The sequence below is a fragment of the Anabrus simplex genome, chromosome 2 (genome assembly GCF_040414725.1).
Source record: "Anabrus simplex isolate iqAnaSimp1 chromosome 2, ASM4041472v1, whole genome shotgun sequence".
Lineage (NCBI taxonomy): Eukaryota > Metazoa > Arthropoda > Insecta > Orthoptera > Tettigoniidae > Anabrus > Anabrus simplex.
In genome coordinates this window covers 197,975,061-197,991,043 of record NC_090266.1, presented here as the reverse complement: position 1 = coordinate 197,991,043, position 15,983 = coordinate 197,975,061, and the positions used below count along the sequence as shown (strand labels likewise).

Genomic DNA, 15,983 nt, shown 5'->3' with positions numbered 1-15,983 from the left:
AATGTAAATATTTTCGTAGATGTTCAGAAGATTGCCTCTATTTATTATGTGTAAAATTACTGAGTAATGATCTAAAGATGATAAAGAATGATCAAAGTCTGTCGTGCGAACACTCATGGCTGAGGGTTGTTTTTTTTTTTGCTAGTGGTTTTACGTCGTACCGACACAGATAGGTGTTATGATGACGTTGGGATAGGAAAGGCCTAGGAGTTGGAAGGAAGCGGCCATGGCCTCAGCTGAATATTTGTTATGTTTTTGCATTAGTGTGTATCTGATATCGGGTGATGAGACTCCTTCCAGTCTGACCTATAGAGCTACCTGGCTTCACATTGGGCACGTTTTAACTTACTGTATATACTTTGAAATTCAAAAATCTTTTATTAGTATTAACAATTCTGTGTGGGGTGTGAAATAAATCAGAATTTGTGTTAATGGCTTTAAATGCTATGTTGTAATTCTGTTTTTTAGTAAATTGGTATTTTGAGAAATATTGTCATTATTATACATGAAGTTAACAAAGTTTTTCTTTTATTTCTTCATGGAAAATCTGATGATCAAGGTGGTTGGTTTGTTTCTTTATTTTATTAATACAGTAGAGTCTCGTTAATCCGAACTAATTGGGACTGGAGCCTGTTCGGATTATGAAATTTTTGGATTAACCGGAAAATATTTTCTAATAATAATGTTATTGCTTTTACGTCCCGCTAACTACTTTTACGGTTTCCGGAGACGCCTAGGTGCCGGGATTTTCTCCCGCAGTAGTTCTTTTATGTGCCAGTAAATCTACTTACACAAGGCTACCACCTTCATATACCACCGGACTGAGCCAGGATCGAACCTGCCAAGTTGGGGTCAGAAGGCCAGCGCCTCAACCGTCTGCGGAAAATAGTTTCTACAATACAGTACAGTACATACTGTAATTTGAAATGTCCATTCTTTAGCAGTTACAATAACAAAATACAAAATTACAGTAGGGTATTTAAGAACCCGTAGACGAGGAAACGACAGTGAAAATGACATTAGCGAGTGGATGGAAGCTGACTGTCATCAATTACAAACAAACCAAAGAATTGTAGCTATGATGGAGAAAGAATCTGTAGTTGATGAGGAACAGAGTGACGACGAAGAAGACCTCAATGAACAACTAGTGTCACATTCAGATGCTGCGGCCACCTTAGAACTTGCCGTACGCTACATCGAGCAACACTCCGCTGCTACGCTCACTGATGTGATGTTTATGAGACGCTGGTTTAACACTGCTTCTTTGAGTAGGTTCCAATCACAACGGCAAAAGAAACTAACAGACTTTGTAAAGATAAACAGTGATTGATGGTTTATGATGTGTAATTATGTTTACATTAAGTTATTCTAGTAAAATATGACTAGTAAAGTGCAAGGAAATCTTCATTCTATAATATGTTCTTTCATTTCAATAAGGAGATTTTTTTTTTAAAATTGAATACTTCAGTTCGGATTAACCAGACGTTCGGATTAACGGAGTTCGGATTAACAGGACTCTAGTGTAATTCTATCAACAAAATTTGTTTTATAACCATTATTAATAGCTATTGAACAAATAATCTTGATTTCTCTCTTAAGGTTCTTACGAGATAAAGGGATGATGAAGACTCTATAGATCAGAGTGAAAAACGTTGCTCTTTTATGAGCTCCAGGGTGGAGGGAATCTTGTTTTATGAAATTGTTAGTTTCAGTAGGTTTTGTGTAGATATTCAGAGAAATATTATTATTGTTTCTAGTTACTGTGAGGTCAAGAAAATTCAGTGAATTATTAGTTTCAGCCATGAGTTTTCAATTGACAAACTTTGGTCATTCTTTTTCATCTTCATATCAATTTGTGGCATTTGAAGCTATTTCTTTTCTGTTTCAACTTAGTTCATTTATAACTGTTAAATTCTTCAGTCTGTCAAAACTAATTTATGAATAAACAAATATATAAACTACCCAAAAAGGAAAACATATAACAGAATTATACCTGAAAATGAAGCAACTTAATTAAAAATAGTCTTTATTATTTTATGCATAATTAATAAGGGCACTCTTCTGAACATCTTCGAAAATATTTACATTTATATTGATCAGAAAAACCATCCTAACACTAATCTCAATTAAATACCCAAAAGCTAACATTCTCTTTGATGAACTTATTAAAATATTTTTCACAGCAAATACAAATAGTATGGTTGCAGCAGACAATAGGCAAACTTCTCCCATCCTCTCCCCCCACTCATACTCCTGTCATTTCCCCTCCCCCTCCTTTGAAATGAAGCTGCTCGCTGTGGCAATCCAGTCACTTCCAATCCAGCATAAGCCTGCCAGTATTCAGTATGTGTACAATCAGACCAGCAGGGAGTACTCAATCATAGTCTTTCATAAGTAACAGCTTATTCCTTTTGGTCTCTGTTCTTAGTTTCCTTTTTCTTTCTGTTTTTAGACTCCTCATTTCAATGCAAAAGCCTATTCTACGGCACTCATTTCTTCAGTTTCAATGTTTTTCTACCACTTTTAATTTCAAGTTTTATTTCTTTACCTTCTTTTGAGAGGAGTTCCCCAATCTAATTAGCCTCATACACTCAAAATGTACTACCTCACCTGACCAAGAATATTATCGCAGTGACTTACATGATGTTCGCGTGTAATATTGTCGCTTGGAACTATTGAATAATCGGTCATTCTAAGCTAAAATTTACCGTCTGAAGCACCAGAGTGAAGCTGCTAAGTACTTTTGTAGTGAGTGTGGTTTTAAATCTGTGTTGTGGAGATTAGTGTTCATTAAAGGATCACTCTCATACCTATAACCTCATCTTGTTAGCTAACCGATAATGGCCGCCTCTGTTGATGGAGGTCGGCAAGTTTTTTCTAACTCAATGAATCTAAATAATGAAAATCAGCAAGTCTCAAGTAACCTCACGAATGGACAGAATAAAGAAAGCATAATTCCCACCCGTACCGGTGAACCAGGTAACCTCATGACAACCTCTATTACTGTTCCTAACACACTTAATCAATCTCCTAACAACCCAAGGTTAAGTTACTCTGCAGCAATGCAATCCTACCCTACCAAAGATCAAGCTATTGTTATTGAATCTTGCGATGGTATTAGTATCCGAGATTATATACTAGCAATTGGAAAAGTCACTAGCCCTAGTAACATCCGATTTGTCTCACGGATATCTAATGGAAGAATATGTATCTTCCTTGCAAGTCAAAAGTGTGTTGAAGAATTAATTTCAAAACATCCTAAGATTCTCATAAATAATGTCTCCTTGGAAATAAGACCTCTCCTAACTAAAAACAAACGAGTTATTCTATCCAATGTTTGCCCTGTGATTCCCAATATTGTTATTGAAGAAGAATTTCTCAAACTCGGCATTAAACCAATGTCAAAGATATCACCTATTAGAGCAGGTTTAACAATCCCCGGATTTTCTCACATTCTCAGTTTTCGGAGACAGATTTATATTCAAAATGAAGACTTTAACAAACTTCCAGACTCACTCCAAATCGAATATGAGGGTACCAATTACTGGATTTATTTATCCTCTGACACACCCACCTGCTTTCTTTGTAAAACTGAGGGGCACTTAGCTAGAAACTGTCCTGATAATGATGAAATAATAAATGAAGGCTCCTCATTAAATCAAAACAGTCATTCTCGTGGCAAGATCAATCTAACAGAATTTCCCCAACTAGTAGAGGATACACAAAAAATTGAAACAAACTGTCAAGAAAATATTACCTGTACTCCCTCACAAACTACTGTTCAGACAACTGCTACATCTACATCTCTTCAGTGTTCTCAAAATCAAAACTGTGGGCCTTTACCCTCAGGCGAAACGACTCTAACCTCTCATTTGGAATGCCCTCAAAACCCCTCATATGTTCATCTTGCTGGATCAAAGAGACCAATATCACTATCTAGCAGTGAAACTACAGGCAGAAAAGACCTTGATTTTAAGGAACCTCCCCTAACAACTGAACCTAAGACAAGTGAACAGACAGGGAAACACAAGACAAAACAAACTTACAAGAAACCAAAGACAGAAAAAGAAAGCACAACTATTAGTGATATGCTTAAGCCAATTAAGCAAGTTCTAGAAGCCAACCCTCAGTCCTTTCCCCTCAATTACTTACAACTCCAATCCTTTTTTGAAAACAGTATTGGAATTAATGACATTGCAGCAATAGCTTCCAATTACACCCAAGATCTAGAGGGTTTAGCCCAAGCCCTTCAAAAACTATATCCATACTACACTGAAAAATCTATTAAGAACAGGAGTACTCGAATAGTCAAGAAACTGCTTAAGGCTAGCAGTGAAAACCGAGGTGAAGCAATTAACAGTTTAGTTCCAGATTACTCCAGCGATGACTCTACTTCCCTCTCATAATAATGATAAAATTCCCTCTACACTTGTTTGTCATTCTTATGACTATATCATTACTTCAATGGAACCTCAACAGTTTTCGATCACAGCGAGAGTATTTACAACTTCTACTAAATAAACATCAGCCTTCAGTTGTCTGTCTACAAGAAACTAACTTTAGAGACAACTTTGTTTCCCATTTAAGACAGTTCAACGTACATTATAAAAACCGAATTAATCCAAATCATGCAAGTGGAGGCGTAGCCACCTATGTTAAAAATAATTTACACCATCAAGAGGTTCCTTTAACTACTGATTTAGAAGCAGTCGCAGTTTTATTATACCTTCCACAAGCTATATGTGTATGTAATGTTTATTTTCCTACGAATAGTACATCTCACGCTGATGATTTAAGAAACCTAATACACCAACTCCCCAAACCCTTCATCTTGATGGGTGATTTTAATAGCCACAACAGTTTATGGGGTAGTCGCAATACTGATGCAAGGGGGAAAGAAATAGAGAAGATACTAGATGAATTTACTCTAGTATTATTGAACTCAACTGCTCCAACTCGTTTTGATATAGCACACGGAACATACAGTAGCATAGATTTAACTATATGTACGCCAGACATAGCTGCACTATTTAACTGGTCCATTTATTCAACTCTACAAGGAAGTGACCACTTCCCCATCATAATTAATGATGATCAAAGTTCTTCAGACAACACATCAAAACTCCAATTCTGTAAATGGAATTTAAATAAGGCAAATTGGCAATCATTTAGAAAGATTGTAAATAACTATTTAAACGATCTAACTCCAACAAATAAATTTCCTTCTAAGCACATCAATGATATTGTTCAAGACTTCACTGAAGTAATAATTAAATCTGCTGACCAGAGCATCCCAAAAACAGCTCCTATACCCTTCAAGAAAATGGTTCCCTGGTGGAATGACTCCTGTAAAGAGGCTATCAAAAATAAAAACCGTGCTTACTACCTATACAAAAGAAATCCTACGCCTGAAAATAAAATCAATTTTCAAAAACACCGAGCAATAGCACGAAATAAAATAAAATTAAGTAAGAAAACCTCCTGGTTAACATTCATCTCCTCCTTAACCTGCCAAACTTCACAAAAAGTTATGTGGAATAAAATCCAAAGAATAAGTGGCAAATACAATAAATTCTGTATTACCTCTCTAAGAGATCCAGTCGCTGGGTCAATTGTAAATGAACCTCAACAAATAGCTGATCAACTGGCTAAATCATTTTCAGAAATCTCTAGCGATAACAATTATGAACCTGAATTTCTTCGCATGAAAACAACTCGAGATCCAATAGACTTAAGTGAAACTGTACCTACACCGAACTATGCTTATAATGATACTTTACAGTTACAAGAAATGGTTACAGAACTCAACAAATGCGGCAGATCTAGTCCTGGCCCAGACACCATTCCATATGAATTTTTAAAACAGCTTCCACATAGTGCACTCAATTATCTACTTGCTATTTTCAACTACATATGGAGTTCCAAACTATTTCCAGATCAATGGCATTGTGCTATTGTAGTGCCTATACTCAAACCAGGAAAGGACATTTTGATCCCAGATAATTATCGTCCCATCGCCTTGACAAATACAATGTGTAAGCTACTGGAGAAAATTGTTAACAAGAGATTACGCTGGTATTTGGAACATATACACTTTTTTAGTGATGCACAAAATGGTTTTCGTCAAGCACGTTCAACAACAGATACTCTGATATGTTTAGAATCAGAAATCCGAGAAGCTTTCCTAAATAATCAGCACCTCATAGCTGTTAGTTTAGACATTGAGAAGGCATATGACATGGTGTGGAAAGACTGTCTAATTGAAACACTGATGAAACATAATATTTCAGGAAACATGCTTCACTTCATTTATAATTTCCTTAAAGATCGCCGAATTCAAGTCAGGACAAATGGAACTCTTTCACATGAAGTAACCATTGACAATGGAGTTCCCCAAGGATCAGTCATCAGTGTCACATTATTCCTCGTTGCAATAAATGGCATTGTCTCCAACATTCACCTACCAGTAAAGGCTTGCCTTTTTGCCGATGATTTGACTATACTAAGTGCAGGAAGAAATAAATTAACTACTCAACAGTTACTTCAAGAATCAATTGATAATATCCAAAAATGGGCTAAAGTTACAGGGTTCAAGTTTTCCAAAACTAAAACCAAATGCATACTCTTCTCCAAATGTAAACATACTGTACAAGACCCTGAGCTGTACATGGACAATCACAAAATTGAAACAGTAACAACTATGAAAATCTTAGGAGTTTTATTTGACACTACGTTAAGTTGGATACCTCACCTGAAAAACCTTAAAGATGACTGCTCGCGAAGGCTGAACATAATGAAGATCCTGGCAGCAAAGAACTGGGGGGCAGACTACCAAGTGCTAATGAACACGTACAAAGCCATTATTAGGGCTAAATTAGACTATGGCAGCATTGTATACAATTCCGCAAGAATGTCTTCACTTAAAATCCTTGATTCCATCCAGTCCTCAGCTCTTCGAATTGCTCTAGGAGCCTTCCGTACCAGTCCAGTAGCCAGCATTCAAATAGAAGCAAATGAACCACCACTCACAATTAGACGAAGACAACTAAGTTTGACTTACGCGCTCAAGGTAGCAACTATGAGTGAATCAAGAATTAAGTTGTATGCTTTTCCTAACAAGCATCAAGGTACACTCATTAAATCAGGATCACAACCACAGCCTTTCAATGTCAGAATAGCCAAGTTTCTTGAAGAACTAAATTTAAATATCCCTCCAATACTCCTCACAGACAACTCTCTTAATGTCCCACCATGGACTATTACCCTTCCAAAAATTAACTTTGAAATAAATTACAGTGTCAAAGATGAAACTGACAGATCTCACTACCATCAATTATTTCTTGAAATTTCTAATAAATACCCAAGGCACACTGCAATCTATACTGATGGATCAAAATGTGAGGAAAGAAATGGATGTGGGATTATATATCCCGAACGTACCATGCTATACCGATTGCCTGACTACTATACAGTATTCTCTAATGAGCTGTACGCAATAAAGCAGGCTATGCTATATATTTTGAAAACCAGCACCTGTAATAACACCATCATTTTTTCTGATTCAAAAAGTGCATTAAACGCAATAGAAAGTCCATCATCGAAACACATCCTTGTACAAGAAATACAACTGTTGTTTAACATCATCATGAAAGAAGGCAAACAAGTCATCTTTGTGTGGATACCCTCTCATAGAGGTATTCAAGGCAATGAATCTGCTGATCAAGCAGCTAAAGACGCTACTTACCTCCCGTTAGGCGATCTAACAATAGCTACCCCTCACACTGACATTATTGCTTATGCTAAAACAAAATTATACCAACAGTGGAAGATAAAATGGCTTCAAACTTCGAACAGCAAACTCCACGAAGTAACAACGGAATCTACAGTACAACACTATCTTCACAACCTTCACAGGCAAGATCAAGTCCTAATAACTAGAATACGGATTGGCCACTCCAAGATAAGTCACAGCTACCTCCTTGAGAAGAAACTGCCTCCCATCTGTACAACATGCAATAGTGTGCTGACTGTGAAGCACATCATAACAGACTGTTCACTGTATGACAAATGGCGCCAGTACCACGGTATACCTAAGGATATTAAGGGGACACACTCATCTCCTTCACTGTGCAAACAAATTATCAAGTTTTTCAAAGACACTGGCCTGTATTCAAAAATTTAACTGTTCAGTTTAAAATACCACTTTTATATTTTTTTCCATTCTTCACCCTACTGTAATTTAATGTAAATTCTACAGTTAGAAGTCACGGTAAGACCTTAGGGTTAAAGTGACTCTAAATTATCTTAATAAAAAAAAAAAAAAAAGAATATTATTTTCCAGTACATTCAGCTATGTAAAAGTTTCAAATAAATTTATTAAAAAATCACCTTTAATAAATTTGTTTGAAACTTTTATATTCTGTACTCCAATACGGCTGTCATAATGACTCTCATAACATGTAACATTCAACTATGTCAACACAACATTACCACCACGTCTTGTGGAGAAAAAGAATTATGTGGTTTCTCATTTTCACACCAGGCAAATGCTGGGGCTGTACCTTAATTAAGGCAACAGCTGCTTCTTTCCCATTCCTAGCCCTTTCCTATCCCATCATCGCCATAAAACTTACCTGTGTCGGTGCGACATAAAGCAAATTGAAAGACTTAAAGTGAAACACTGTTAAACATCAAAATGTTACAATTTTAAGTTTACAAGTGAAACAATGTTTATATGTATTGCAATTTTTTAAGAGAACTATTTTATCTTCTAATGTATATATTTTTTATATTATTGGAATTTTGTTCTAATGTTGTCTGTAACTGAAGATATCCTAGATCAAGGACATGTCCTACTTGACATATAAATTAATATAATGTTTGGTATTGAAATGGTGGAGCTGTCTCAAAATTTAAAGTATATATTCATCATCAATATAGTTTTTTCCAATAATGAAATTTAGGCATGTAATGCCTGAACCAACCTCACCACTGTTTAATATAACAAAGCACAATCACCAAATGTACCGTATGTGCACCTTTTAGCAATACATGGACACCCTAGTGCTGAATAGGTCGACCTCGGGTATCTTCGAGATTCGTATTGGCAACCTTTGAAACACAAACTATGAATCGCTTATGCATTGCTGTGTGACATCTGGCGTACACTTTGCGTACTAGTACTGTTGTTGTTTACACAGCAAAGCCAAACTATAGAATTCATGCTGGGAACAAGATTCGCATTGAGAAATCTACATATATAAAATAAGAGTTTTGTCTGTGCATTGCTCAGAATTTGAAAAGAATGGTATTTCTGTATCGGTCATGTCCACAGTAACAAGAAAATGCATTTTTTACTTTTCCGTCATTTCTGTCTGTCTGTCTGTATGTATGTATGTATGTATGTATGTATGTATGTACACGCATCACGAGAAAACGGCTGAAGAGAATTTAATGAAAATCGGAATGTAAAGTCGGGTGATGAACCACTACAATCTAGGCTATAAATTATTTTAATCACGCTGAGTGAAATGGTAGTTTAGGGGAAGGCCTGAAATTTAATTCTCAAATAAGTTATTTATGTTATTAGTGGTCGTGTCTTAATGAAAATCGCTAGACAAAGATGGAAAATAATTCGCTACAATATAGGCTATACACGCTGAGAAAAATGGTAGTTTAGGGAAGGCCTAAAATTTAATTGTCAGATATTTATTTTATTAGCGGCCGTATCTTCACGAAAATTGGTATGCAAAGTCGGGGAATAGGTCGCTAGAATCGAGGCTATCAATAATGTTATTCGCACTGAGTGAAATGGTAGTTTGGGGGAAGACCTGAAATGTAATCTATATATAAAATAAGTGTTTTGCCTGTATATTGCTCAGAATTTGAAATGAATGGTATTTCTGTATCTGTCATGTCCACAATAACAAAGAAATGCATTTTTTACTTTTCCATCATTTCTGTCTGTCTGTCTGTCTGTCTGTCTGTCTGTCTGTCTGTCTGTCTGCCTGCCTGCCTGTCTGATTGTACACGCATCAATAGAAAACGGCTGAAGAGAATTTAATGAAAATCGGTATGTAATGTCGGGTGATGAACCACTACAAGCTCAGCTATAAATTATTTTATTCACGCTGAGTGAAATGGTAGTTCAGGGGAAGGCCTGAAATGTAATTCTCAAATAAGTTATTTATGTTATTAGTGGTCGTATCGATAAATCCATATATATATAAAATAAGAGTTTACCGGGCGAGTTGGCCGTGCGCGTAGAGGCGCGCGGCTGTGAGCTTGCATCCGGGAGATAGTAGGTTCGAATCCCACTGTCGGCAGCCCTGAAAATGGTTTTCCGTGGTTTCCCATTTTCACACCAGGCAAATGCTGGGGCTGTACCTTAATTAAGGCCACGGCCGCTTCCTTCCAACTCCTAGGCCTTTCCTATCCCATCGTCGCCATAAGACCTATCTGTGTCGGTGCGACGTAAAGCTCATAGCAAAAAAAAAAAAAAAATAAGAGTTTTGTCTGTCCATTACTCAGAATTTGAAAAGAATGGTATTTCTGTGTCGGTTATGTCCACAGTGACAACGAAATGCATTTTTTTACTTTTCCGTAATTTCTGTCTGTCTGTATGTATGTATGTATGTACACGCATCACGATAAAACGGCTGAAGAGAATTTAATGAAAATAGGTATGTAATGACGGGTGATGAACCACTGCAATCTAGGCTACAAATTATTTTATTCATGTTGAGTGGAATGGTAGTTTAGGGGAAGGTCTGAAATGTAATTCTCAAATAAGTTATTTATGTTATTAGTGGTCGTATCGATAAATACTACATAACTAACCTAACTTTAGTTATATCGTAAGTCAGTAGTAGTTATGTAAGAAGTTATTAAATTTCCGATGACTTATGTCTTATACACTGTTACCGTACCGCATATAATAGGAGAAATTCACCGGGCAAGTTGGCCGTGCGCGTAGAGGCGCGCGGCTGTGAGCTTGCATCCGGGAGATAGTAGGTTCGAATCCCACTATCGGCAGCCCTGAAGATGGTTTTCCGTGGTTTCCCATTTTCACACCAGGCAAATGCTGGGGCTGTACCTTAATTAAGGCCACGGCCGCTTCCTTCCAACTCCTAGGCCTTTCCTATCCCATCGTCGCCATAAGACCTATCTGTGTCGGTGCAATGTAAAGCCCCTAGCAAAAAAAAAGGAGAAATTCATGAATTTCGATTTTTGTTACTAAGTCCATATCAGCGCCGAGTCACGAGAGAATGGGTAAACAGAATTTAGTGAAAATCGATATTCAAGTCTGAGAATAAGGAACTACAGTCTACGATATAAATAATTTTGTAAGACACCCTAATATCACAGAGTTGAAAGAAAACTAATGCGAATGCCTGCAATATAGAAAGCTCATAAACTTTATCAACAATAACACTACATTGACCACTGTTTGTTGTGATGTGCTTTTTGTCTTCTCTTTCCTCTCATCCCCGATAGATAGGATTACTGCAGCGTACCGAGGTTTTTTAAATTTGCTTGACATCGCACCGACACAGGTAGGTCTTATGGCGACGATGGGATAGGAAATGAATAGTGGTCTGAAGGAAGTGGCCTTGGCTTTAAGGTACAGCCTGGTGTGACTGGTATGGCGACGATGGGATAGGAAATGAATAGTGGTGTGAAGGAAGTGGCCTTGGCTTTAAGGTACAGCCTGGTGTGACTGGTGTGAAAATGGGAAACCACAGAATACCATTTGTTTTTGCTTAACGTCGCACCGACACAGATATGTCTTATGCGACGATGGGATAGGAAAGGTGTAGGAAGTGGAAGGAAGCGGCCGTGGCTTTAATTAAGGTACAGTCCCGGCATTTGCCTGGTGTGAAAATGGGAAACCACGGAGAACCATCGTCAGGGCTGCCGACAGTGGGGCTCGAAACCACCATCTCCAGAATACCATCTTCAGGGTTGCCGGCAGTGGGGTTCGAATCCACTATCTCCCGGATGCAATCTTACGGCTGCGCGCCCCTAACCACACGGCCAACTCGCTTGGTCGTACCGACTGTAACAGCCTGCCTGTATATTGGTGGGAAGTAGCTGGGGTGTAAGATAACTTTCTTCTTTAGCATGCCATTCGTCTGGTTCATACATTTTCTGATATATCTAGTACGTAACACACTGGTTCATCATAGTATTCGAGCTATACAATCCCTACTCTGAGCCACTGATTGGAATGAGTAGTGTGCATATTTAACGGAATAATGACAGAGGAGTGTTCACGGCAGTCTGCGACCTGGTTATTCCAGCTCTGGAACTTTAGACTCTTAGATCGGCACCGTAGTACTCTTCGTTGAAAGTGAGAAAGTGTGCGGTTTTTCATTTCATCGAGTATTTTATATCATAACATTGCTTTCAATCGCTACATTCCTATTGATGTTTTTGTAATGACCTATGTTGAATTCAGTTAGGAAAACCACCAAGTCAGTCTTTCTGAGAATCCCGTAGCAAAGCACGGGTACATCAGCTAGTGTTATATAATGTTATATAAAGTGTGTATGACACAGTTGTTGGTTTAAGATAATAAAGGTTTAGAAAATTCATATCGATCGATCATATTATTGATTCAATTCAGATTTCATTTTCATTCAGTTGGCATTATAACCGGAACCGTGAGAGCTCCCTCCTTCCTCCACACCCCCCCCCCCCCCCCCGTACAAAGAAATATCTCTAAAAGGTGCGCGGACTATACTTGCATTTTACTAAGAGGTATTTCTGCCATGAAGAACTGCAAAAATCCATGTATGGTGTTATGCACCATCTTACTGTCTTCCACCTTTGAATAATACTGGCAGCACATTCACTGTTTGTTTGCTCGGTAATACACAAGTTTTGTTCATATACCCCATTTTGTGGTGACACACTACAGGATTTTGAACATGTATTTTGGAATTGAATTATTTCTGCATGTTTGACTGGAAGAAAATAGCTGACTTACTACAAATTTCATTTGTGTTTTTGTTTCAGTTGATTTGGGATGTCTGAGTGTATGTTTTATTTGTGGAAAACCTGTGTATGTATTTCTTAAAAATCTTAACTGTACCCTACTTTCCTGTAGATATTATCAGTTGTTAATATATATTAATCACCTTGCATCATTGATGATTTTTCAAGAATTGACTGTGTGTGTTTCAGCTTCCTATCCGACCGCGTGTTAAAAGAATCAACCTCAGAGATCTCCTTTTCCTCCTTGAGCAAGAAAAAGAAACCTGTGGTTCTTCACTACTATACAGGTCCTATCTCAAGTGATGACTAGTGTTACTGATGACCATATTGACTATTAATGACCAAAAAGGAAGACTACACAAGACATTTGGAAGGTACATTTTCTTCAGTGCTTCCCTTTCGTGCTATCAACTTGGTCAGCAATGTACTCTTAATTCTGTGCTGTGAGTTTGTTCGATAACTAACTTTTATCAACTGTTAAGCACGTTGCAGTGCAGTTCAGTTTATTTGTCCTTTTCCTTCAGACAGAACAGTTATATTTCCTTCATAGGGAAGGAAAGTATTTAGCTTTTGGAGTAATGAAGGAAATTGTAAACAATGTGATAACTCTAGTTTCATCAGTGGAATATATAAATCCATCATTTATGATGGAAAATTGAAAACTTTCTTTATTTATCTTCAGTGTTATACAAACTGCTCTTTTTTGAGGAAGTTAACTCACAAAGAACTTGCTCATGTTCAGTGGCTTCATTGTGCAGTATTTAAACTAATGAAACAGAATATGCTTTTTATATGTGTGTTTGAAGGGAACTGTTAAAGTAATTTGGTCAAATTACATGAGCAAAGAAGAGAGAAAAACGGAAGAGTTAAAATGTTCTACTGTTGTTGAAGAAAGAAGCCTGAGACTAATTTTGTTATTAATGAATTGCTGTAAATACTATTGCAGAAGATGTATGAGAGTTGGTGTATGCTGGAATGAATGAATGAATGAATGAATGAATGAATGAATGAATGAATGAATGAATGACAGAAAGATCATCATCTGCTACAGCTGACTATTCCTATCTTTATCCCATTTTATATCATCTCCCATTAACAAAATGACATAAATGACAAGTCCAGGTTCAATCACTGGCATAAAATCTGCTGTATAATAATGTACTCTCTGTAAATAGATTACTGCAGTATCATGTGAAAAAAGTTTATTGTTGAGCACGTAATAAAGTGATATGTATAATGACAAACCAACTACTCCCAGGCAAGACAAAGCAGAACTCCTAGATGTTATTTTGTTAATTTGCTGTATGTATATATTTTGTGTGTGGGTGAGGAAGTGAGTGAAATGCATGTACCGGTATTATCTAAATATGTTGTCATAAAAGCAATCTGTAAACACCAGATATTTATATATTTAATAACATTTTCTGTTTATTACAAGAACATTTTTTTATGAGAACCACACAATCAAGGATATATGCAGTAAAATAGTTAAAAATTCCTATGAAATTATATATCCTTGATGTATTACAGAAATGCTGAATGCTACCTCTTTATGTCATTGTGGGATTCTAATGTAAATTTTATGTCTTATTTTATTCATAGATTTTTGGACCACTTCCATTTGATCAAATGAATGTAGCAGTGAGCAAAAACATTCCATTTTTACTGAAAGTATCTCTAAGAAGTCTGTTAGTATTTGAAAAGATTGAATACCATACTGCTTCTAACAGTTAAACACAGTGCTTCTCAAGCTATGATGCAGAAAGGTGTTATGCATAAAGTTCCATATGATTACTGATTGTTATTATGCTGTAGTGGCTTTTTATGCATTACCAGTACCTCTTCTCCAGCAAGCTTGGGCAATATAATTCTACTGTATTTCTGCAAAGATCTTGTAATCCATAACTGGCATTATATCTCTTCTGGAACATTATTCCTGTTCAGTTTTTTGATCAGGCTAAACAAAATTGTTGGGAGCAAATCATAGCTTTCCTTCTTGAGCATTCACATCAAGCTTGCTTGCTTGCTTGCTTGCTTGCTTGTTTCTTTCTTTCTTTCTTTCTTTCTTTCTTTCTTTCTTTCTTTATTTATTTATTTATTTTATTTATTTATTTTATTTATTTTATTTATTTTATTTATTTATTTATTTATTTATTTATTTATTTATTTATTTATTTATTTATTTATTTATACAACACACATTGAAATACCCATAAAGTATGACTTCTTAAGATTAAATAGTTAACACTTAAAAATATTGTATGCTCTTATTAGTACATAACTTTATCAAGAATGGAATTCCAAATATAGGATGATTATACTTCCATGGAAATCAAATTTCTGGCATTATATTTCTAACCCTACATTGGCAAGTATAGTTCCAAGTAAGGTATTATAGGGTTAATTTAAAAACAATTCAAGTAACATTGCCTGCTGGTAAAATGTATATAGTATTGTGTAATGTATCAAGTTTGGGAAGTACTGATATTTTACAGTTGTTTATGCTATGATGAATGAATATATGAGGCATTTGAAATTGTATGTAAGTCATTGGCTGTTATAAATGGTAATTCAGTGTATATATTGTTCTGTAGAACTTCATATAATTCATCTTCAATTTTAAGATTATTTGTAATAAATCTTCCATTAAACTCTGTCAGATGAAATGTCATACAAGTTACCGCTTAGAGACTGCCTCTTATACATCATTTAGAGACTCACTGGATTTTTCTCTCTTCCTTTTTTGACTTAAGTTCATGTGAAAGCTTCTAGTGCTTCCTATTCAGCTCATTTCCTCAGCACGTAAGAAACCCTTCAGATTTAAAAATATTTTACATCTCCTTAGGAAGTAGTATCCACTGATCATGTATTTCTGGTATTCCCTCTACTGACACTTCTGTTGCTTGATCTCTGCGACTACCTCATTACTATAATTACATGACTCGTCATTTCTGAAATTAGTTTGAATCTTCGACATTTGCACG

At 36.3% G+C, this 15,983-nt stretch overlaps 1 protein-coding gene across 1 annotated transcript in view; it reads left to right on the top strand.

Moving 5' to 3' along the window:
• Positions 1–14,001, top strand: part of LOC136863482 (transcription initiation factor TFIID subunit 4) — a 681,682-nt gene extending 667,681 nt beyond the window's left edge. Inside the window, exon 13 of the mRNA XM_067139882.2 lies at positions 13,189–14,001. Within this exon, the coding sequence (XP_066995983.1) occupies positions 13,189–13,302 (114 nt within the window). The 3' untranslated portion in view covers positions 13,303–14,001. The remainder of the gene's footprint in view (positions 1–13,188) is intronic.
• The last annotated feature ends 1,982 nt before the right edge of the window (positions 14,002–15,983 follow it).